The sequence below is a fragment of the Dermacentor albipictus genome, chromosome 5 (genome assembly GCF_038994185.2).
Source record: "Dermacentor albipictus isolate Rhodes 1998 colony chromosome 5, USDA_Dalb.pri_finalv2, whole genome shotgun sequence".
Lineage (NCBI taxonomy): Eukaryota > Metazoa > Arthropoda > Arachnida > Ixodida > Ixodidae > Dermacentor > Dermacentor albipictus.
This window is the reverse complement of record NC_091825.1, coordinates 101,954,841-101,980,282: the sequence shown is the minus strand read 5'-3', so window position 1 is coordinate 101,980,282 and position 25,442 is coordinate 101,954,841. Positions and strand designations below refer to the sequence as shown.

Sequence of the window (25,442 nt, the reverse complement as noted above, 5' to 3'; positions counted from 1 at the left end):
GATTAAACGCAGCTGGGGCATACCCGACGATACGCTTTTGCTTTATGCTTTAGCTATTTTAGCTCTGGAGTGTCCGCCATAATTTTTGCTTACGCCCACAAACCGACGGAGCCTAGCGTGTAAAAATTCAGCTGTCGAGTACCGTGGAACTCATCTCACCATGACAGTCGATGGTAATGCGATTAGCATTGGAGCAATGTAGCGACACACCGTATTTCAGAAGTCGCGTTTATTTAATATCTGTAGCAACCATTGTGATACTTGGGTGGCGCTCTCCTTACCGCCGTGCCTTACCAGCACCCGGTAACCAGCCGGTACTTCCTGCGCCATTTCTTCAAGGACCAGTTCAGAACCCCGTGCAACGTCTGCGACCAGGGGCGCCGCGCCCGAACGACAGCGCGTGAAAACGCTAGCTGTCCCAAGGGAAGAATGAGAAAACGCTGCCCTTACCAACGGCCCAACCGCACGCTGGCACCGAACCACGGCGCTGTTTTTACCGCTGCATAGACTACACTTTCTTCGGGATCGGCCCGTGCAAACGGCTAGACAGTCACAAGAAAATCACAGTTCCCGTAGAAAGCTAAACGCTTTCAAAATTGGAATTTCGCACGAAGGGTGGAGCACAGAAGGAACACGGGTTTAGCGTGTCCGGCATTGCGGAAAACGCGGGTGGTTTGGGCGGATTGCCGGGTGAGTGGAGGCGCAAAAGGCGTAAATGTGGGTGGGCCGAGTGGTGACACTTGGTGGGCGGAGTTCGACTAGCCAAATACAGAGCTAATATTGCAGTAACCCAGCGAAAAACATTTTAGACATTTAAAGAATCAACGTGTTCGTGATTACGCCGCTCCAGAAAACTTAGGCCAGCAGCGAAGTAGGATACACTTCGTAACTGCAATTACAGTTCTTTCTTTCTCGGGCGCCGCCAGGTGGCTGCACCGTGACGACAACTCACATTTCCGCCTCCACCCATCCGCCCATCCGGCAGAACGCCCAGTCCGCCTACGCTTTGTGAATTCTGCCCCGGCTTTTTCTATTAGCCGTTTTCTCACATCCGAGGAGTATACACCGCTCATAAGGGCGACAAGCTTAATGCAAAAGGCAGAGGACAAGAAGCTAACCAAAACGAAGACAGCCTTGTGGAATAGAATAGTTTGAGGGCGGCTGGTTTGATATCACGATATTGTTGATATGGATCTATAAGATCATTCAGGTTTCTTGAGCGGTCCACCCACGTCAGTGCCTCTGGGGGCGGCTTACCAAAGCGACCGTGGCGTCTAATATCTGCACCGTTCAAACTGACTGAAAAGAAGACGCGTCGTTCGTTATCTTGCAGTCCGCGAACTTGTCACGCTCGTTCATTATCTCTCGAATGAGGAGCGACGCGCGCCCAAACTGAGCCAGGCGCTACTGGATCAGCCCTACACCCTCCAAGATAAAGTGAGAAGCAGGAAAAGCCGCACCGGCGGTCTGGGCTACGAAGGCGTGCACCGCGTAACAAGCACTCCAGACAATATCCCGACGTTCCCGCTGTCACCTTTGCTCGGGTGTTAGGCGTCGGGGCCTTCGTCCACTCCTGACGCCGCAGCCAATAACACGGGTGTGGCGCGCTTTAATAGGAAACAGCGCGCCGTACGTGTCACGTCAGAAGATCGAAAAGGAGAGCATGGCGTCGAGATCGGGGCTTATGTAGCTTTCGAAACGGGGACGACGAAACCTGGCTGCCGCGCTTCCATGCCCCGCTTCCGTCGCTCCTTCCCTCGCCTTTCTGCTTCTCCCACATCCTTCTCGCATACACCCTACTGCTTTTAGATATATATTTTTCCCCCTACCCGTATAGCTCCGGTTAGATAGAGAAGCAACGCCCGCGGTGTACAACGCTGACTCGGTATAACCCGCTTCGCTGGCAGCCGAGACGTGCTCGTCGCTGCTGCAGTGCCGCCGTTAGTCCCAGTTTCCCGCGGGTCTGAATAATTCATGCGTCGGGACGCCCCCCCACAGTCGGACTCGCGACGTAGCGAAAGAGTCGGTTCGCCGCCGCCGCCGCTGCAGACGCCACGCACGCGCAGACACGTGTGAGAATACACATACATGGGCACAAGCAGGAAGAGAAACACAATCACCAACATACGAGCATAAACACGTATGTTGGTGAAAATGAAAAAAAGATCCCCAAAAGAACAAGTTCTTTTTTCCGTTGGTCCTTGGTGGTACAAAGGTGCGCGATGATCGGGCAGCTCGTTCTCTGGGTGCATATGTGCACAATATTATCCCTGCTATTGTAAGCGAGCGCCACTCATGTACAAGGCGGCGGATCTGGAACTACCTTCTAAGTATATATATATATATATATATATATATATATATATATATATATATATATATATATATATATATATATATATATATATATATATATATATATATATATATATATATATATATATATATATATATATATATATATATATATATATATATATATAACATTGACCTGGCCGCGGAACTCCGATGCAAGCGCTTGATGCAGGAAACAAGCACGATCTCTGTCACGCGGTGGCAGCGTCGATCGGCCGGTATGATGTAACGTGATAGTTCACCAGAGAGGTCTGCTCCATGACTTTGTTATGGCCGACATACCGATATTGAAGCTTTCAACATAAACCAGTTCGCACACAGGGTTTCAAACTAATACATCATCGACAGGGCGGTGGAATGCGGCGCAGTTAGAGGCATCATAACGACCATTACGACTTTCTAATTGTCTCGCCTCTGTATCTATGCGAGCACGTTGGTGACATTGGGAAAGACGGGACACAGACAGGTCACAAGTGCATGGTGAAGTGATGATCAAAAGTGGTGGAGGCGCCTTACTATACCTCAGCCTTCTACATCAGCCCTTGGAGCTGCATTAGGGACTGCCGCGTACGCGAAGTGCATCCATTTCCACCACTTCAGATGCAACGGTTGAACCGCAATTTTATTCCAAAAGTACACACGTGTGCGCTTGTGTGTGTGTGCGTGCGTACGTGTGCGCGCGCGTGCATGTGTGTTCGTGGCGGCAACCATACCGCCAAAGCGCGGTTTCAGGCTCAGGAAACAAATCGGCTCGCAAAGGCACAAAGCCAATCGGGAAACAACCCTACCCACGGCTGGAGATCCACTTAGACGAGGCGCCAACCTACGCATTTCTTTTATGAGCTCAGAAGCAGAGAGAGAGAGAGAGAATAACTACATGAGGTTAGGGAGGAGGAAAGATGCAGAAGGGGGCACGTGCTCTACGCAGCACTTCTGGAGGAACTGACCAAGCAAGCACTCGCGATCATTCGTTAGGAATTCTGCATTATCCTGAACACGCAGTCCCCCTTTTCTTTCCTTCACCCCATCTGTCCCGGGCATCTTATTCCTTTTTTTTCTTTTTTGGCAGGGCTCGGTCGCATTGCTTGCTTGGCGCGTGCAACCCACCTCCTGCGTATAGCTGCAAAAACCGACATCGCGGCTTTGTTGGGACCGGCGTAATGCTCTCTGAGAAATTGTACGTCGGGCAAAAGCCTCCCACCTGACTTCCTCCTTTCTCGCTCCTAGGCTCACAGAGACAAGTGAATATATACCTTTCCTCACTGAATCCAAGAAAGGCCTGTTTACAGATGTATACGCCACTGCTGCCGTTTGGGCGAGCTGCTCTTTCGATATTGATCTGCTACTCGCGTCGGCGCGTTTCTGTGCGCGCACGTGTTCTAGAACGCCTATTAATTAACGTTAATGTACATTAGTAATTAACGTTAATTCTTTCGGTATTAATTGTACGTGAGTGCTATATGTACTGCATATACATTCTGTTTCACTTGAATTCATTTACACTTGTATGTATGTATATATTACACATATGCATTATGCCTGACACTTGTGTTATTGGGACTTAGGTAATTTTTGCTTAATATGTAATACCTAACCCTATGCGCTGTCACTGCTTGTAAAAAGGGACTGCGGACCTTGTCAAGCCATAAAAGGCTTTTTGTTCGCGGTCCTCAACATTGTGGTGTTCAAAATAAAGTGAATTGAACTGAATTGAATAGTCATTCCTCTTCAGTTTTTTTATCGCTGTCGAACGCATATCTCCCAACTTTAGGCACGTTTTGCCAAATTTGCCTCGACTTCTATATTGGGGACTACAAGAAAACTAGAAATTAAATATTTTATGATTGTCCGTCAACTTATCGTCATTTCTGGATTAGCCGGGTCACTGGAGCAGCAAAGCATGTAACGACATCTGGTGAGACTTTGCCACTATAAGGCGTTTGAAACGTTTTACCCGTTGCGGGAGTTTTCACGTCGAACGAGAATCGTAAAAGCGTTGCATGTCAACGATTACGCCGCTACCGACGCTTTAAAAAAGCAGTTTTGTAGAATATGGCAGGTTAGTGCGATATCAGTTTTGCGTGCTCTCGGTTGAGCTCTACATCCCGAGTTGTCGCTAAAAGAGCTATTATTGCTGTCGTACGCATATACGAAAGCGCAATATTGTGCAAGCGGCAATACGTTTACACATAAGCTAAAGCTCCCTGTTAACGGAAATCAGTAATGTAAGTGGTTCAAGAACGGCGGAAAGAGAATGGCAGGCGCCTTGAAGATGAAGCTTTGCGGCAACCATGGTCAAATGAAAACCAACTGCTACTTCCTTCTCTTTCCTGCTTCATAGCAATGCACTTAGTCATTAGAAGAAAGTAAGTGGGGATTCGAAGGAAGAAGGAGAAGGGGGGAGTCGCTTTAGGGCACAGAACTCACGTGCCCAGCTCCGGTGAACACGGGCGTGTTCAAAGTTACCGAGCGAGGGAGTTCCGCGATTTTCCGAATCTCTGCTGCTGCTTCGCCGCCGCCGGGATGGTGATCATTAATGCAAGATGAACCAGCGAGCCCCGGCTGACGTTCTGCGGCGCAGACAGATGCTCGGCGATCCGGCTGAAACGCTATATAGTGGAGTCCGCCACGCCCCCTCTGGAAAATTCATGCCGCTCGCCTGACGTCCCGTCGTGTTTCGTCCGGGAGGAAAAAAGGACATCCGCTGCGTCAAACGGTGTCAGTGTTTCCGCGGCTAATTCGTCCCGCCTATTTTTACTCCGGCGCAAAAAAACACGGCGTAGAGACAGCCACACCTTTGACTACATAGTGCGCTCGAGCGACGTGGTGTAGAACACACACACACACAGCTATACCGCGGCGCGTCCTTCATGACTATTTTCGCAAATTATAAGGCTTAAGTTGACGTATAACCTTTGTAAAAAAGTTATAAAAAAAACCGAATCCACGTTGCCCATTACTACACCTCGCTCCGTAACGCCTTACCCACCTGCTGTCACATTCACGCACCGGAAATCTATGGGGTCGATGGTATATCGTATATATTAGAGTCTAAGCCGACCTGGATTCTAGAACAATCCCTTAAATTTGGTGGATCCATAAAAAAAAGTTGACAGTCACTTTAGCATACGCTAAAGAAGATGAAGGCGAAAGCCTGCGCGCTCACCAGACAGTAATTAAATTACTTGAAATTATCGTTCGAATGCGTTGTTACTTCCTATTGCTTTCTCCAGCCGAATGTCGTGGGTTCTAGTGCCTTAATGAACATCACCTTAATTAACTGTGCCTTAATGAACACCATAAGTCGTGGGTCCAACTCCCACCACTGGTCGTTGGTTCGACCATCAATGGTGGCACCATTAATTTTGGGACCATTGAATTTCGGTGCCATAACGGCGGACGGCGCAACGCCGGACATCGGATTTTTGGTCCCATGAGCTGTTAAGGCATCTTTTGCCTTAATAAAAAAGAAACTTTCCTCGTATGTAAGCCGAACGAAAAGCAAGTGTTCGACTGCGAAAAGTACATGGAACATCGCGACGATGTTGCACTTTTTTGTATGCTGACATTATCAGAGAGTAAATGGGCCCGGAAGTTAAATCCCAGGCCGCAGCGACTCAGGCTATTACCTGACTAAGCGAAGTATAGACGGCGTCTGAAGTTATTCCTAGCAACACTTCAAATGTTTGCGACCTATTTCGCCTTCACCTATATGAACTCCGTCGCTACGCATGTTCCCGCTTCCCTTTACATTCTAATAAAGTTAGCAACAACTAGTTCTACCTTGTGGCATCGACCTTTTTACGGTCGACAGTGTCTGACGGTTAAGGTCAAGCCGCATAATTGAATCTAAGGTTTAAGCCAACCCCCGATTTTTGTACATTCTTTTTTAAAATTAAAAGTGTCGGCCCAATTCGAGAAAATATGATATTTCATTAAAAAAAACTAAATAGAAGACTTCCTCAAAGACTGCTATGGTATTAGATGTTTATCGGATGACAATGACGGCGGATGTCATTTGATATGATAATGATTCGTAGTCTACATCTCACTTGCTGTTTGGGAATCGCTCGTACCCACAAGAACCGTAACTGCACTGTCTTCCTCGGTGAGAGAAGCTGATGATCAGGATGTAGTTTTCATTGCTTTTCTCTTTGTAACCCATTCTGGAGTGTGTCTGTATAGTTCATCTGTGTCTGAATTGAACTAAAGTAGACAACGGAATCACACCTCCCCCCAACACCAATCCACCCTCCCCCCGCCGAAGTTTCAATTGGGCAAGATATTACCACAACTGACGGTCTTCGAATATAAACTCTATAGCGATGAATACATGTATAAGTGCGTTCTACAAGGATTCTCCCGCCGCCCTCAGAAGTTTCCGCGTACTTGCGGCCCTCCAACGCACCTGTGACATCCCTGCTGGAGCATTTTATTTTGAAAAATTCTATACGCGTCGCACACCATGCCATCAAATCTTAAGCAGTAAGGACTGTACAGGCGCAGGCAGAACACTAGCCAAGGGACGGCTTTGTTGTAGACGTCGCCCACGAAACCTACCAACCCGAACAAAGTCTGTCCACGTTTGCGCCTTCCATTTATATGCGGCTCGGCCAAGCGGAAACGCGCGTCGCCACATCAAACAGGACCAAGCTTGTCTCGCGGAGACACGCTTCCGAAGTAAGGATAGCGCGCATGTCCTCCCCGACGCCAAACAGGCCCCCTGAAACATCTAGAAAGCCCTGAAAAACAAAATAACGCAGCTACACACTCGACGAGCGCTGCATGGTGACAACTTAAGACATGTCCGTTCTGCAGACCGTCCCTGCGACACGGAAAGACAGAAGACACAAAACCTCTGCGCTCCGTTTCAAGCTGTCACTTTATACTCTTCTCACCTCTAGTTCTTTCCCTCTTCCTTCGTTATCTCAGTCTCTGCATTCGTGTCGGTTTGGCCTGAGCTTCACGTAGTTTCCATAGCACCTCCCGCCCACCTCAATTGCGCACGAAGTCTTCGTTCAAACCTGAAGGTCGTGAGGCCTTCTTTTTCGCATGAGTGTGCGTGTGTGTTGTTGTTGTTGTTGTTATCACAGCTTCCAAGTTTTCTGTCGCATAGGAATGGGTAGCGCCGAGCACGGCCAACGCCTATGCTCCGCCTGCTTAACGTGCGTAAATACGCATGGTGAACGCTCGCGATCATGCGTCAGGCACAAAGAAGGATCCTCTAAATAGGCACCAAACGAGTCCGTCGCACTCTGCACACGACGTCCACGGAACGGCAAACAGGTTCACTCCGATGCTCGGAGATCACCGGCAGCAAACGGACGCACCCCTCCCTCCCGCTTTTCGAGGCGCTTTCATCACCGGCTACGCGGCACTTTCAATGCTCACATACAATTCTCCCACGTCCGGTCTTTGGTTGAATGCGCGACATAAGCTTCCACTTGCGTTTCGCAGAAAATTGTTATTCTTCGAACGTTTTTTGTTTCTCTCCTTCTTTCTTTTGTATGTTCCCTCCGTTTGAAGGCACTTCAACGTTCGCGCGTGGATAAGGAGGATGAATACAGATGGCATTTTCTCGCTCCGAAAAGAAAGAGAGGCGCGAAGCGTATACGCGGGTAAACACCTTGTCGCGTCTTGTACAGCTCGCTGGCCGCTATTCGTGTTATCGGCGTAGGCCGTGCCTTCTCTAGCTCAAACACTTGTATGACATCCGCGCGGCCGGGACCCGCTGATGTCGCCGAGTGCTTCCAGGCGCGTTTTCGCAAAGGCATTGTGGGCGAGCGCTCTTGCATGTAAGGTGGGTCGTTGTGTGCGAGGAGACCCTAAACCTATAGCTGGGAGAAACCTGCGCGTCGCGGGCTTCTTTCGGAGTAAAAAGGGTGGAACATGCGTTTGCACTCGGCGCCGATTTTTGCGGCTCCGGGAACGACGTCAAAAAGAAAGAAAGAAAGAAAGAAAGAAAGAAAGAAAGAAAGAAAGAAAGAAAGAAAGAAAGAAAGAAAGAAAGAAAGAAAGAAAGAAAGAAAGAAAGAAAGAAAGAAAGAAAGAAAGAAAGAAAGAAAGAAAGAAAGAAAGGTTCAGCTGCACAGCGACTAAGAAAAACACGATAGTTGATAGAGCTACGGCTGGAATGAACTACTTTTTTTTCACCGTGATAAAAAATAACGTTGTGAACAAGAAGGTAATTATATTTGCCTCGAAGTCTTTTAGTTTTGACCAGTGATATTATGACAATATAGAATAAGTATGAGCTGTAATCAAAATGTTGGTTGAGTACCCTAAGCCGGGGTGAGGGTCAGTGATCGGGATTATAAAATACGATGAGCTAAGAAGTTCACAATATTGCACGTATGATCGCTCAGGCCTCTGTCCCGCGTATGACAATGTAAAAGCAGGATGCTTGTACGCTTTCCGGCTTAATTGACCAAAAATTGCATTTTCTTCTACACATGGTTATCCTCCTAATTATGTAGCGTGTACATACACTTCAGTGTTTCTAGCCTACACCGTACCGGAAGAAAGGCGAGCCTACATTTAAGTCCTTAGACTTAACGGTTAGGCTTAACGGTTAGGCTTGACGATAAAGGTCGGAATGCTGGTGACTGTGTAGCGCAGTCGCCGAAGGTTAGGGTGGGCGCGGCTCAACGTCATAGATCACTGCACAAAATGAGCAATAACGAAGTTCAGCCATTTTATGTCGCAGCATAACGATATCGCCTGCCGAGATCAGTTATGCCAAACACTGCCAGTTTTTTTTTTGTGTGTGTGTGTTTTGCTTTTTAGCACTCCTGTGCATCCTTGGCACTTGACATAAAATAGTGCAAAAGGTCGTTTCATCATATGGCACCAGCCCAAGGCTAAGGCTATGGATGCGTTACCGAGAATACGATCCGTACTAATGCTCGCAATATTAAAAATAAAAACACAGCAATAAAACTCTAAAGTCAATAGTGGTCTGAAGAAAACCAGTGACTCCAGTGGAAGTAACGTAGCCACAGCGCCCTCCGTTAAAAATCACGCGTCTTTCAGCTACACCTGCGCAACGAACACTACCAAGCAGCCGCAGAGCTCCTTTCAACGACTACTGAGTGCAAAAGAAAAAAAAGAAAACCATTCACCTTCAATTTTTTAATATCTGCGTCAAAGATATGGTCTCATGCCTCGGTCCCGTTAAAATGAAAACGGTTTATAATATTTAGTGGTTAAAATAAATGTTTTTTTTAAAATTCTTGGCACAGAATTGTGCGCAACTGTAATCACTTGCCTGAGAAGCTATTCGCTGCCCTCCAATCAAACAAATCAATTTTCGGTCAGCGAACGCTCTTTCTCTTTGGCATCAGAATTAAACGCACAAGTTTAGTCCAATGAGCATCAAGGTTAGGCAAACTGTTCTGTAGGATGCATGCTAAAATGACATGTGCTAGGATGTTGACAATAAGGTCATCAAAAAAATAGAACTCAAGAAAAGCTAGCAATACTGCATATATATAGAATATGATTCGTTGAACTCCTTATTCCCGCTATCGAATCAACTTGTGCCACACTGTAGACGTAAGCTTTATAAAAATCGCGAAGAGGTTTCAAAGTCTTTAATTTCAGTCATGGCCTGACCGCCTGTTACGAAGTCATGCAAAACATATTGCACGTGGACATTTATCATGCACTTCTTCCTCATCTGTATGTTATCATCATCATGCATGTGCCTTTCTTCTTCATCGCGCATGTGGACGCATCATCAGTGTGCACTGGGCCAGAGGCCCTTCGTCCTGTCTCTCAGGCTCCGTCATACTTTGCCTCACATCCTGGCAGGAAGCGTGGCTGTCGAATCAACAAAATCTTGAAGTATTGACCAATTAGTATCACATGCATTCTTCAAAATTATACCTATACATAGCTAAGACGCGATGAGCAGTGGTGGAACCAAGGGTGTCACTGGAATCAACGTTCCCATCAGGGGAATTTTCTCTGTCAGGACGACCACAAATCCCACTGTGGGAATAGTCGCTTTAATTGTTGGCTCGAGCAACATCGACCACTTATGTCTATACCTTCGTCTGATTATCTATTTTGTTTGCCTTTCGCAGCAAAGGAAGCCTGTCAGTGCAATAGCTTTCGCGCCCTAATATTGAAGACTATGTTCTCGTTTGCCTCAGAACGTACAAGGCGCGCAATATTAAAATATAAAGTATAAAGCACCGTACGTTCGTAAAGTTTAGTTGCACTATTTAAATGTTCTCGAGAGATGGAGCGTGCTATATATGTCATCCGTCTGCTGGCAAATAAATACTGCCTTCACAAGAGATGGAAGTGTGCATAGACGTTTCCTAAAATAACCGAGTGAAAACGATGCTAGTAAAATTCAAAGCTCATCTCCTACAGATGAAAGGCGATCTGAAAAAGAATGCACGTTCAACTCCACGCACCGGGACTCAGTTTCAGCGTTATGTCTCTTACAAAACAAAGCTATAATACAGGGTGTTGCGTAAAATAAAGTTGTTCGCTCTGTCTGGCCATTACGGCAAAAATAATTTTAAAAAGTTACTACTTTATTATAACAAATAATGAAAACTTAACAAAGCGGACAACCTTATTTTTGCAAAACATAAGTTACAATATTTAGAACATGCGTGCTGGTGCAGGGGTTCTTGAGGGCTTACTTAGCAGCCCAAAGTGGCTTCCTACACCGCATGATACAATGCTAAAATTTCTCCTTTATTTTTTTTATTTTTTTTGGCTGCCCGTACCCACCTATTACGCACCGCCTATACGGAGCCAAAGTGGTCGCCATTTCTCATGGACGAAGGGGCCTCACCCTTCCCTTCCGACGGCACGCCCCAGAATTCGAGCCGCCGTCCTGGATAGCGTGCTTCATGGCAGTAACACTCAATATGCGGCAGAGCCGACCCTACCGAATAGACGGACGGCGGCATTGACGCAAGTGGCCGACAAAACTTACGTTTCTCCCTCGTGTGAGTCAGAATCTATTGCGATAATTTTTGGTGGCCTTACGTGCAGCTTATTAGACGACATGAAAGTCACGCAGGCGTTAAATATAAGAATAAATTGTACATAATTACAAAAATAACCTCACAAGCGGCACCCCATGGACTTGCGGCGGAGAAGCATACGGTGTCAAGTCAAAGTGGGCAGCCATCCGCCTACTTACCAAGGCTCGATTCTATTGCAGTTTTCTTTCTACTGCAATCGAAATTTTAATTTCACTTTAGACACTATCGTGGATATGTCTCATAAGCAGCGTTTTATCATAAACATCGATATCTATACGCAGTGCAAAGCGGACTCACAGCCTTACTAGGCGAGTGTTTAAGGTTTAGCAAAGTAAACGGACGGCTTTGCATTTATGCGTCGTAGTGAGAACAGGTATTATTAAAGCTTCATCTTGAATGAAGTTACCTGCCACAGCACTCTCGCCAGACACGATCTCCTCACAGGTGTCGGAAGTAGCAGATGACGTCTCGTGTAGTGGCCTCTCACTTCTCTCATTTGTACGATAGCTTTAATTACCGTATAGACTAGCGTAAGTCTAGTGTGTGGAACAGTGCGAGCTTTTCACAATTTTGACGGGGTGTGGCTCTTACGCGGGAACAAACGTTCTGGTTAAAATGATGCCGACGCAGCCGGCGATTCCTGCACGCCCCGAATCCCCGAATGTACCATTGCGTCAGAGGTCAAAACAAAGCTATAATACAGGGAGTATACGCGCAGCTATCACCATCTAGTAGGTGCAAGTAGAAGTGCGCAGCGTTCAAAAATTCGCCGATGGGTGCGCGCTGCGCGTGTAGTGTCGGAGCACCGAACGCGATTGCTTCTCTGATGCAATTTTTTTTCCTAAATTTTGAGCTGCCCAGTTGAGGGTGCGGCCCTTATACGCGTCGATACGGTACTATCACGCACCTGCGTCCTGCATGCGTTTATTATACACACACCCAGCAATTCAGCCACGAGCACCAAAAAGTGCCACTAATTTCCTACAGGCACCGTAAGTTTACGAGATGTAGAATCTACCAAGAATCCAAATCTCCGAGCAGCCTTTGCAAGTATACTTCTGTATGTTGCAAAGGCTGTGCAGTGATCACTGCATTGAGGGTCTTTGCCAAGTTAGCGTACAGAAACAGCAGTTTCTTGGCGATCTCACCTCTTATACACCTTCGCTGCTTGTATTACTATACCACGCGTTTTATATTTTCCTGGTAGCTCGGACGTTGACTAAGCCATAAAAATGCTGCAGCGTCGGCCACCCATTCCGGTCACTTGTCGCGTAAATAACGCTCATTGAAAGGATTTCGTTAACTGTGTATGAAAAACAAAAAAAGGAGAAACGAGAAAAAAGAAAACAGTCGAAGCTCACCATTCTGAAAAATCCTCGCCTCATGCCGTCCAGTTGCTCAGCCGCCGATAGGGGTGGTTAAGTGCGGCACTAGGCAGCACCGGCAGCGCTGACGCTTCCTCATGTCGGTTTCCTTTCCCGGTGAATTCCAGGCGAGAACTGCGCAAAAAGCGTTTGCTCGTTAGCACCAAAGTCACTTGATTAACAAAATTTTAACCCGCCGTGGTTGCTCAGTGGCTATGGTGTTGGACTGCTGAGCACGAGGTCGCGGGATCGAATCCCGGCCACGGCGGCCGCATTTCGATGGGGACGAAATGCGAAAACACCCGTGTACTTAGGTTTAGATGCACGTTAAAGAACCCCAGGCGGTCGCAATTTACGGAGTCCTCCAGTATGGCGTGCCTCATAATCAGAAAATGGTTTTCGCACGTAAAACCCCATAATTTAATTTTTTAAACAAAATTTTAAATAAGTAATAATAAGATAATAAATACGTATGTATGGCTTTCATAAAAGTGACACAAAACAAAATTTTCGCTGGATATTCTGCTCCTCTACAGCACACACTATCGAAGAGCAGAAGTAGTGCTTTAATTAAAATTAAAATAACTCCTTGAGATTAGGTGCCAGAACGACGATCTGATTATGAGGCACAGTTTAGTGGAGGTGCCCGGAATAATTTTGACCACATGGGCTTCTCTAACGTACACCTAAATCTAAGAGTATAGTTTTTGCATTTCGTTTCCATTGAAATGCGGCCGCCGTGGCTGGGATTAAACCCGTGACGTCGAACTTAGCAGTACAACGTCATAGCCACTAAGCGACTACGGTGGGTCAGAGGAAGGTCAAACACAGGTGCTGTGTGTTTGTCACAGCATTGTCACAAATTTGTCAAGTATAAACCAACTACACCCGCAGAAAGTTCTTGTAGGTCAGAGAAAGTGCTGCGAGCTCACTTGGCGAGAATTGACAACTTTCTGTAACATCGCGGCTGAAGCTAAGCAGTCCGATCGCACATACCATGTGTCCCAGATAACGTTAGGCGAGCTGTTCGAAGAAAAAAAATAAAGAGCGATTTAAAGCACACCGTGCAAGATACAATTATGAGAACTACGTATGGTGTTCAGTCGTTAGAAATCTGGCAAGGGAACACGGTAGATGTTAACATCGTACCTTGCGCCTTGTTTCTTAACCTTTTTTTTTTCGTTGAACAGCTTGGCTAAAGTTAGCTGGGACACCTGCTAACTATGAAAAGCGAGCTACTGGATATAGTCCCAAACGTAGTGGTCATTTTCAAGGTCGAATTTCATTACCTTCCCATGTCGGCGACGTCTATAGGAAATATGCACTTTGGCATTCGTGATTGTATCTGACGGACAGATAAGTTTGAAAAAAAAAGAACTGCGTGCATGCAGAAGAGTACCAGGTACATAGGGGCCCTGACTACACTAACCTCACCATGAACAAGCACCACTGTCGTTCATAAGCGGTCAATAAAGCCCAACACAAATGAGTAACGCCGAAGGCTTTTATCTTCCCTAATCTTACATCGGCAGCAATGGCTTTGCAGTAAAAGCCTTCTTTTCTTAAGCCGGCATAATTTTTTAATCCTCCGTTGGCTTAGCAGTAACACATGTTCGTGTAAAAGACACATTAAAAAAAACGCATCGCTCAATATGCACGCCATCTTTCGTTTCGTAACAGCCAAATTACAATAAACATAACTAATGATTCGTTTTCCACCAATCACCGTTTTATTTTGCTTATCACAGACTTTCACGCCAAAAGCATTTCTTTTACGCCATGGTGGCCTAATAGGCGTCGAAATATACACCAACGGTGATGCAATGCCTTTTTGGCCGAGTTGACACTCGTGCAGAAGTTCCGCCCTTATAGCGTTTCTTCAATGACACAGAAGGCTGTTTGCTTTGTAAACAAATTTGTAATTTAACTACATTTTCTACAGTTTGCACACTCTCCGATGGATTGCAGTTACTCTTCCTAACCTAACCCTCCAACCCCTTAATCATACCGAAAGTGCTCTATTCGCGGGTAATACATTTATCGAAAATGTAGGTAAATATGAAACGAGAGGTTGCTCTCCTAGGTTGCAAGGGCTCTGTTTCTTTTTTTTTTCCCCCAGTGTAGATTGACATCGTCGAATTTGTGGTGAAGGGTTCGGCGAAAATTCGTCTGGTGGGATCACATGATGATGAAGTAGTTGCAGTTTGTGTTCAAGTAAAAATGAAAAAAAAAGAAGCATGTTTCGGAGCTCGTCATCATCGTAGAATTTCGCGGCGATATGCCATTTTAGGACTCCATATTCAACTCAGGATGCGTTAGCGCCACCTGTGCCACGAAGAGCGAGTCAAACCTCAGCCTACTTAAAAAAAATGGCATACGCGAGAAAGTGGCACGCAGCTTCAAGGACTTTGTGGCGCTGTCGGCTGGATGATGATTGTTTCATTTCATGTATCTTCGCTCGGCTTGCGGTCTTCCAGCAGATGAATTTGCCATATTCGGCGTGCTCCTTTACTGTGGGTTGTCGATGATTTCAGCTTCGTTCCGCGGCCTCCTGTTTTTGGTTATCTCAAATGGTATAGAGACCATCAGAGAATTTCGTTGGTTCCCCATTCGTTTCCGGTACCAGGAGGGATGTGTCAATTTCGAAAATTTGTTGCGAAAGCTTCGCCCTGGTTTCCTCTGTAGCCTAGCACTAGCCCTATCGGGCGGATGACAGTCTCTTTGTTTAATAAGTTTTCGTCTACCTTGCGGATTTCCGCAGAAATGATTTGCGCAACCCTACGTTACGTAACGTTCGTAGATCTACAGATACGAATAGCTAACATTACCAGTCGCATTATAAGCTCTTATGTGTCCACACATTCCTTTAACTAGATGCTAGAAATGATATTTTTAGTTTTATGAAATGCGTTTAAGAAAAATAGCTCAGTCGTCTTACTTAAAACAAAGCTACGCCATAACTGCATCGTTAAAGTTTATGAAAGACATTTACGCTACAGTCGTGTTCTTGCCTAGGAGCGTCATAAGACACTCCCAATCGTTCACTGAAAGCTGACATAATATGCTAACCAAAAAGCTCAACCAATTTAACATTTTATGAGAAATAACACAAAGATTATCTGTTTCAGAGCCCTAATGCTGTAAGCACCGACATTTCTTTCACCTGCAGTAAAATACCGCAATGCTTACACACTCACACCGTACACAGATGGGGCGAAACTCTTCCTATTTAGAATGACCAAGAATCTTGCCACTGCTCGTAGAACCAAGGATAGCACAAGGCTCGCTTTAGGAATCTCCTTCCATTGTAAAACAAAGTAGATTATTAACCACCAATACCGCCTGCAAATCATAACGCCGAAAAGCACATTTCGAATCACTTCAATAAAACTCAAGGAAACATCTAAGCGTCGGAACCGAGGCATCAAAAGCTGGCTCGTCCGAAAGGGGCAAACTATTTGGAAAGGGCGCTCGAAATGCGGGGACGAGGGAGCGCAGCGACCGACGTGTAGCAGCGACGACGTTCTTGTTAGCGCGCGCGCACGTCATTACGAAGCCCCGCGCCACGGGGTCGCACCGAGCGAGCGACTTGTAAGAAGTGGCGCTCTCGAGTTTGAGACGAGGACGACAACCTCGGCGGTCTCGAGACGAGCGCTTCGGGAGTAGCAACGGCGTCGGCCGCCGTTTTGTTTTTCCATCGACAAAGAGCAGCGGCCTGAGGTCCTCGGCGTGACAAGGGCCCCGACGATGACGCGGGCAGCAGAGGCGAAGCGGCGAGCGGGACAAAGAGGAAAGACTGAGAGCTCCAAGAAGGGGGCTCGAAAGACGGGAGCAGAGGGTTAGACGATCGCCTTCCGTCTGACCTTACCGACGCTCCCCCCTCCCCTATCCCATTCTCCCCCCCCCCCACCACCCCCTCAACGCCCGCACCCCTGCATGTCGGCCCGCCGGTCTTTTGCCCTTGACTCGCTCCGGCCCTCCACATCCGAATCTCCTTGTCGAGAGGGTCCTGGCATGAAATAAATTGGATGTCTTCCGGAGCTCGAGGAGAACAAAAGAGTGTGTGTGTGAGAAAGTGGGGGCAGGGGAGGGGGGTGGGTGTTCTCGGCGTCTGGCGGTTCGCGGGAGTGCGTCGCACTGATGGATGAAGTGTACACGCCTGCGGGCTTTTGTCTCCCCCCCTTCCCCCACACATATAATACATAACTTTCCTCCTGTCTTTTTTTTTTTTTTTTTGCTGCCTCCGGGGCGATCGTGCTATAGCGGCGTGCCACTTCCGCAGCGTTCGTAGTGCACGCGCAAGCCGTGTACAAATAGGCGCTTCGACGCAAACTTAGAGAGACCTAAATGCAGTGTGGATAACGGGGCGAGTTTGTTCCAAAAAGTAATACTCGTCGCTTGCTTGGGGTAAAGGCAGGAAACAAGGGCGCGGCCGCTTCACCCTCGGCGCTACGGGGCACTTTGAAAAGTAGGTCGAGTCATCATTAATGGCAGAGGCTGCCAGCTTGGTGATGATTTGGTTGAGCTGAAGTTCCTCTAGGAAATGAGAAGACTGTCTTTTTTTTTTTCAGAGAAAAAGACACATACAGAGAAAGAGAGAGTTTCGCTAGTTTCATTTCAGGCAGAGTGTTAACCGTTGCGAACCTTGACACAGCTCACAATAAAGATAAATATTTCTTCCGTAGCGGTCATCTGTTTCAGCAAAATGATTCAATCAATCAATTTATTGGGCACACTCCCGCTCTTAGCTAGGACACACTAATCGAGCCGTCGAAGGCCCTCGTTAGTGTATAGCTTCTAGATGTCTAAACATTTTATGTAACCCCGTATACGCTCTGTACGGAACAAAACGAGTGCTCACAAAAGTGCAAGGCAGTATTAGTAAAGCTCTTCTAATCACACCCGTTTGATAAAACGCACCATACAATGAAGCAATGGGAGGCACAGCTAACCAGCTCAGACCTGGCCGGACAACAGTCCTTCATAAGACCGGTCAAGCGGGCGGCCGAGGCCAGCGGGGCCTTAGACTAGAGTGGCTCCGACCACTGCACGTAAATCGTTTAAGTCAATAAAATTTTCTCTCTCTCTGAGAGGGTTATTTATTTATCTGACAGGGAAACATATGGCACATTAAATCATGTGTCCTCGCATATGCATGTTGCAATTAAGAAAGACTACAAAACGCTGGTGTTCCCTCACTAAATGCAGTTAACAATCAATGCTTCTTCTCTTGAGCGTTCTTTCTTCTTTCTCTTCGTTTTTTTTTTCTAGCACTATTGGAATGTCAGCCAAGCACGCACCCTTTAAATAGTCTGTGAACGCTGTATAAGTTACGGACATCGTTCATTCAGCATTGCTGCTACATAGCTACTAAACTATCGAGTGTCCTACGCTCACTCTCCAAATAAGCCACACCGCATACAGTTACGCTTTACGAAATGCAAGTACTGTGCTCCGCGATTGAAATGTGATACTCGGAGCTCATGGCTGCCGGCGCTTTTTTGCGCCACTGGTCAGCGCTGGGTGATCGCCTGAGAAGCCAAATACAGTCACAATGCGGCACAAACGTTATCCCTCTCATCGTGCACCATAATGCACCAGCTCGGTGTCCCTATCGGTTATCAGCGGCGTAAAAAGCGCCGGCAGCCACCGTGCTCCGAGTATGCGTTTCAATTGCTGAGCACAGTACATTCACTTCAAAGTTAAGCCTCGCATCATCTATCCCAGTTTCGCAAAAAAAAAAAGATCGTGTGTTGCTTCAGCAGCGTTGTCGCTAGAGCGGGTAATATTTGCGCCCTTACGCTACATTCCTCGGGCGTTGTAGGCGGGCGATGTCCACTACACGGTCGCGCATGTCTCCCCGGTGCCCGGAGCAGCTTTCGAAAGAACTCGCGAGGCCTGCGCTACTCGGGGACATCGTCCGGCGTGTGCAACCTATATATATGCGTGCACCGCGCAGACGGCACGACATGCAGCGAGCTCGCGAGATGATTGCCTCTGCTGTGAAGCGATCAATAGGCGATTGGCCTCGAGGCGTATCGCCCCCATTGTCGGCGAAGGGAGCGCGATGCGGTGATACGTGGTTTCTGTTCCGCCCCGCTGTTTGTTGTTAGTCCCAGATGCTGTCGCAGTACGCCGGATTGTAATGGAAGATAGGTATCCAGAAATGGAAAAGCTGCAGGTGAAACGACGCTTGGGTGGCCTCGGTATATTACTGCTTACAGTCGATCGCCCACAACGATATAATTTACCATGCAAGGAACCGTCAGCTCTGACGGTGTGCACCATTCATCGTCATTGGAGTACTGGCCAAGTTGAACAGCAGTCTCAAAACTTTAACAACAGTCTAAGTGTCCTCGCTCTTTGTTCACTGGCAACAACTGGCAGGCGCAATTATGCTTGCAATTCTTCTCTTGATTACAAAAACAACAAAAAAGGAATATATCTTCTTGATGCATTTCACTACTATCTCGAGCAGTACCTATAATAGCAATGTTCTCTATAATATGGTGTGTTTCTCCAATGATTAACATTCACAACATTAGAGATGATTGCGATCGTCACCGTCCGAGTGACGAAGACAAAGGAAAGCATGCATTGAGTGATCGTGTTAAACCCAATGGGAAAGGCGATAAATTACCGAGAGTTGAACTGTTATGGAACAAATTTCCGTTTGGGAATAGCATTCTCGAGGCAACAGATCGATTATTGCATCTAAGAGCCAAATCCGAAGCTATATTGGGGCTCGATGAACCGAAAATGAAGTAACTCAAGTCAGTTCCTTTTCGGTGGCCGGCTGCTAACTCGATTCCAGCACGAGAGTCCCATGTCTCGGCAACGGGTCATCATTTCGACTCGTATCCCCGACGACTAACCGATCTCAGAACTGGTGAAAACTAAAGCACGCCTGTTGTTTGCCGAAATGCAAAGCGCCACGTTTGTACCATGCCCCGCGCACAGCATAGTCTAAAAAACAAAAAAAGATTTCACTTGACATGGGGTCCAGGCAGCGTCGGCCCCGTCTAATCATATTACAATCTGCGCGCCCCGCCGCAATCCTCGCCGACTGGCACAAAGTTCTACGGCGCAATCTTCGCCCGCCATCGAATCACGCGCCAGCGAGAGCATCTTCGCTCGTCCCGCGTTACAATAAGTTCCTGCGCCTTCCCGTTTTTATTTGTTTTCCCGTTCTTCCTCATTCGGTTCCTTCCCATCGATTGGCCGAGGCCCGCGCGCTGTAAATAGCAACCGACGCGGTTCTCGCGTGAGAACGCACTGAACAAGAAAAACACAAACTGAAAATCCAAACACGGAAGGAACAGTTCGATAGCCGAGTCTTGAAACAAAACGTAGGCGGCGGTGCCGACGGTGGGGCCAGGCCGCCCCTGCAAACACACCGCGCGCGTGCGGCTCTCGAAAAGCTCTCTCTGCGTCGAGAGAATCGATACGCGCAGGCATCGGCGTGGGGATTCGTGATGCGCGTGGCCACGGTTGACCATTGCCGCTCACGTTTGGCTGCGCATATACTACAGCATTCATAGTACTTAACGGGGACTCACCGTAAGTACCTTTCACTCCCCTCCCTTTCCTGCCCCCCTCCTTTTTTTTTACCATGAAACAGAGACTTTGCCTGCTATTTGACGCCGACTGGACGACAGAGCCTTCGCAGAAAAAAAAAAGATATTGGGACCATGGATTCGACCGTCATCCCGACAGAAAGACACTATAGAGCCACTTTTACATCTTTTTCTTAAAACGACTGGGCTGCGAGACCGGCTTTATTTACACGGCTAACGATATTGTGTGCGTGAACGCATCCTTGTTCATCTCCTTTTCTATTCCCACTTTCCCTACTCTCCTTGTGTAGATTAGAAAAGCGTGTGCAAATTGGTTAATCTCCCTGCATTTCCTTTTATTTCATTATCTCTTCTGCCGATATCAGAGACCTCTGGTTAGGGTGCCTTATATGGTGTTTAACTTACAGCACCTTCCTTTCAAAACGTTCCAGCTTTGCTCCTTAAATTCCGCGTTGTTAATGTTAGGCCGCTAGATATGCGTCTTTACTGTTCGGGTTAATTGTGTCGGCGGCTGAACGGAACCTTTAAAATACACAATAAGGTTCAATAGGAAGAATGCAATGTATTGTAAGCGGGAATGTGTCGGCAGTACGCTTCGGATAATTTGAAAGCTGCATAATATGCGGCAATATGTGAACGTCTAATTATAGCGCACATTACCAGCAAACCTGAACAGAGGTGCATCCATAAATGCGAATTTTATGGTGCTGTTGATGGAGAGCCGGCGCACACAATACAACTAAGCGCATTTCACTTGCGCATACATGGCTACGCGTGGCTTGCGAACAAAAATGAGTAAGTGAATCAGCGGGGCCTACTGCACAAAAGTACGGCAACGTAAGCAAAATGGCAATGCACAATACACTGCTCTCAATAGCCGCAGAGGCGCGGTTAACATCGAAAAACAGCGTACCGTCATTTATTTTGCGCTCCTAACGGATAATCTCTTATTTTAACCGTAAGTGTCACGGATAGCTGTCTTAAACGTGTGGGACCTCTTTCACCACGATATGTCTGACTATTTCTCTGGAATTGTGCAGGCAGCGTTTGTACACCAAACTTGCTATATCAAAAAGCGAGTTGCACCGACGTGCTCGATGGTGAGCAGACACGTGAGAGTGCGAGTTAGCTTCTGAGTATTTCTTCGCGTGCTCCCTAAGACGCTGAAACGTTTAGTGCGGGCGAAGAAAAATATATGGTGCAAGTCAGACATTGCGAACGGAAGTGGCCAGAGCACGGCAAAACGTCATAATGCAACTACGGAAGCCTACACCGCCGCAGTGTTCATATCTGAATAGAGGTCGCAGCCGCGTATACCTCTTGCAAGAATAGCTGTATGTTTAAATTACGGGGTTCGGCAATCCGGAGTGCCGCAGTGGGCTAATATGGACGCCGTAGAGGAGGGGCTCCAGAATAATTCTTACCGATTGGGATTTGTTAACGCTCTCGAGTCCAAGGTACGGTATACGAGTGTCTATGCATTTCATGCCTTTCATAATGTGGCTCGCATGAATAGAATGGAATGGAATAATAAAATAAAATAAAATGGGATGGCATGGAGTTGTGGAGCGTCCGCCTCAGCTGCGGCAGGCTGTGGGTTCGACTTCCATCGGCGCCGAGCGCCCACTGGTTCAAAGTGGCACAAGTGTACCCCGGCCAGGCGTTCGGCTTTCTTCCGGGGTGTTACGCTTGAGAAAGTAGCCTGCAGCTTATATTCCCGTCGAGGCCTTCGTGAGCAGAAAAAAAAGTGATATTTGGGCTCCTTCCATGACGGCCCTTTCCCATGTGGCACCCCAAATGCACGAAAAGGGTTCTACTTAAATTGAGGACGACGCAACGAGCTATGGAAAAAAGAATGATAGGTGTAACGTTAAGGCATAAGAAAAGAGCAGATTGGGTGAGGGAACAAACACGAGTTAATGACATCTTAGTTGAGATCAAGAAAAATAAATGGGCGTGGGCAGGATATGTAATGAGGCGGGAAGATAACCGATGGTCATTAAGGGTTACGAACTGGATTCCAAGGTAAGGGAAGCGTAGCAGGGGGCGACAGAAAGTTAGGTGGGCGGATGAGATTAAGAAGTTTGCAAGGACAACTTGGCCACAATTAGTACATGATCGGGGTAGTTGGAGAAGTATGGGAGAGGCCTTTGCCCTGCAGTGGGCGTAACCAGGCTGGTGATGTTGATGCTGATTAATATTATTATTATTATTATTATTATTATTATTATTATTATTATTATTATTATTATTATTATTATTATTATTATTATTATTATTATTATTATTATTATTATTATTATTATTATTATTATTATTATTATTATTATTATTATTATTATTATTATTATTATTATGACGACGACCCGGCGGCAGCACTTGCCTCCTACAGCCTCGGTGAATGCTCTTCAACAAGGCCGTCTGTGGTTGGACAAGACCCGCCAAGAGACAACTAGTAAACCTCTATTGGGCCCCTTTCGAGATGTGAACTCCTACGGCAAGACGAGCACCAGGCCAGGGAACACCTCTACCCATTAGAAAAAGCCGGTGGGTTTCCGACGGCACCGGGATTTGAGCTCGGTACCTCCCGCATACGATGCGGATGCTCTACCGTTAGGCCAACGATACGTCACTGGACGGACGGAGGGATGCATGCATGCTATGAACGACACCTTCGAAACGGGGCGGTGGGGTTGTGCCACCACACCCGAAAGTCAAAAGTGCCATCAAGTGTTCAGTAGCAGTGCGTCATAGTCACGTAGCCACTCCACGGCTCGCAGGGTTGCTACCACGTGACACATTGACTACATTTAGTTGCCACATACATTTATTACATTATAAATGTATGTAATTATTATTACGTTTATTACATACATTTATACATTTATGAAAGCAATACTGTCCGTAAGAACATTGACATCAAACTTTGCACAAAGTGACCAACCTAGAATAAGTATAGGGAGGGGAGCTCCGTATTAAAAGTGCTGAAGCAATGGCGACTTCGTATACCACAGCATACCAGCGCAGGCCGACCTCTCCGCTTTGCCTATAGTAGAATTTATCTCCCCTAGTCTGGGAATCTTGCAATCACAGAGCTCCCGAAAATAATTAAAACTGCTTGAGGGCATGAGTCATTTACCAATCAACTGGGAAGAAGATAGAAGTATACTGAATTTATTAGGTTTTCATCCGTGTAACGGTCATAGAAGCATTCCGATGAAGATAACCAAAAGAAGACACTGTTAAACGTGTAAATACAAAACCTGACGGCAAGGATGGTGGTTTAGTAGGCATAAGGGAGTACAGGTGGAGCAAAAATACAGGAGCTGTAGACACCATAAAGCACTCCTGATTCAAAATACCAGGTACAGTTCAATTTCGTTTTTTTTTTCTGGAACCATGCAGCATTTGATGACGTAAATTTGAAGGCAACTAGTGTTTCAATATGTTTAGTCCGCGGCAACTCTTATTGCAATATTCGTGGAAAATCACTTCACCTCATTTCACGATTACAAGCAGCCAAACAACCATAATGTTCCGAAACTTGTTCTCCATCTCTATCTCCATACCAAATCTGTGGAGTCATTCAACCTGCATTAAAGCGCAAGTTGGCTGTTTCTTTATTCATATTAAGATATTGTCATTTTTCAATGGCATGGACAGTCTTGTCACTGGTGGAGTGGTTCAATTTGCCTAGAACCTCGTTAATAAATTTAAATAACCAATAAACGTGGTACCGAAACCGAAACTGGTAGCTGCTTCGTGTGACATAACGATGAGTCGATGATGTCAGATCCTAAACTACCGCAATGTAAACACGCAGAACTCGTGCTAAACGCGCAGTGCGCGTGGTGCTAACGGTAAAAGAGCCTTCTGGCGACACGAGGATCTTTTCCAGCTCTTTCGAACTATACTCCATTCCACACATAGCAGTCAAAGCTGTGGAGCCTAGAGAGACTTTTTTCAGTGGCTTCTTTCGCATTTGGATATAGTTCGATGTTTTTTTACCGCAGTTATGCGCAAATGTATTTTTCTATAGGCTCAGTATTGAACGAAACAAGTTTCAATCCTCACAAACAAACGCACTGTGGTCTACAGCGGCTAGTGCGTTGTTTTAGATATATTTTTGTTTTTGTTTTTGTTGTTCTCTCCAGAGTTTTTTTCATTTGAAACCCGTCGCGACGAGTTTCTCGTACTTGCTCGCGCGCGGCGAACTCTGTTGGCGCGCAGCGAAGCATAGACGGGACGCGCGGAGTGATAACTTTTCTTGACCCAGCTTCTTGCGTAGCTTCCACAGCGTTGACTCCTATGTATGAATGATTTCAGCGTTTGCATTCTAGCCACCGCCGCCGCGCAGGGCAGCTGACGTGCCCAGGTTCAACGCATTGTGCTGCGGCAAGACGAAGGCCGGTTATCACGTCTCTAAAAACGATGATTGCCGACCGTTGTCACGTAGAAAAAGGAGCCAAATTCGTCGTTTCCGGGCGAAGTGGCAGTGTAGTCTCTGAGGTCACAAACACAGGATGGCCAGTGAAGTGCCATACATTCGTTGGCATGAGTCGAGAACACGCAACCTATCTTTAAGATTCATTTTCAGGGAAACTGAATGACTTGCAGTCATATCGTTTGGCACAGATAATCAGAGTGCAATATAGAATGTACATACAAAATTTTATTAAGGTCAGGGGACATCGAAGAAACGCCGGAATTGTCCTTTATAGCGTTCTCTCGGCAGCGGTCAAATTGAGAGGCTAAGTAGTTTAGGCAACGCTACTATATAAGAGTCATATCTATCAAACATGCTGGGAACGTAACGCCCCCTTAATGCACCCCTCCCCCCGCCTGCCTCAGCATTTCTCTACCCTGGGTCTCTCACACTCTCCATGCTAGCATAAGTTCTCAAGTGAAACAGCGGGGGCTCCCGTTTGCTGGATAAGTGGGCATTCATTCATTCCACTTAACGAGCCAGTGCCTCCCCGAAAATGCAGTGACGTATAGAGACAGCGTACGCACTGATCCAAAGACTTTAAAAAATGGAGGCTGCAGGCTCTTCTTTTTGGCACGATTATAACGCACAAAATAAAACAGACAGGCATTAAAAGAAAGGGTAAGCACCAGACAAGCGCTGCAAGTTC

The 25,442-nt window shown here is 46.7% G+C and overlaps 1 protein-coding gene across 2 annotated transcripts in view; it reads right to left on the bottom strand.

Moving 5' to 3' along the window:
* The window catches only part of LOC135905949 (cadherin-like and PC-esterase domain-containing protein 1), a 209,867-nt gene that overhangs the window by 141,459 nt on the left and 42,966 nt on the right, over positions 1-25,442 (bottom strand). For both annotated transcript variants that reach the window (XM_065437093.2, XM_065437094.2), the window contains exon 2: positions 12,728-12,865. In XM_065437093.2, the coding sequence (XP_065293165.1) occupies positions 12,728-12,751 (24 nt within the window). In that variant the 5' untranslated portion in view covers positions 12,752-12,865. The remainder of the gene's footprint in view (positions 1-12,727; positions 12,866-25,442) is intronic.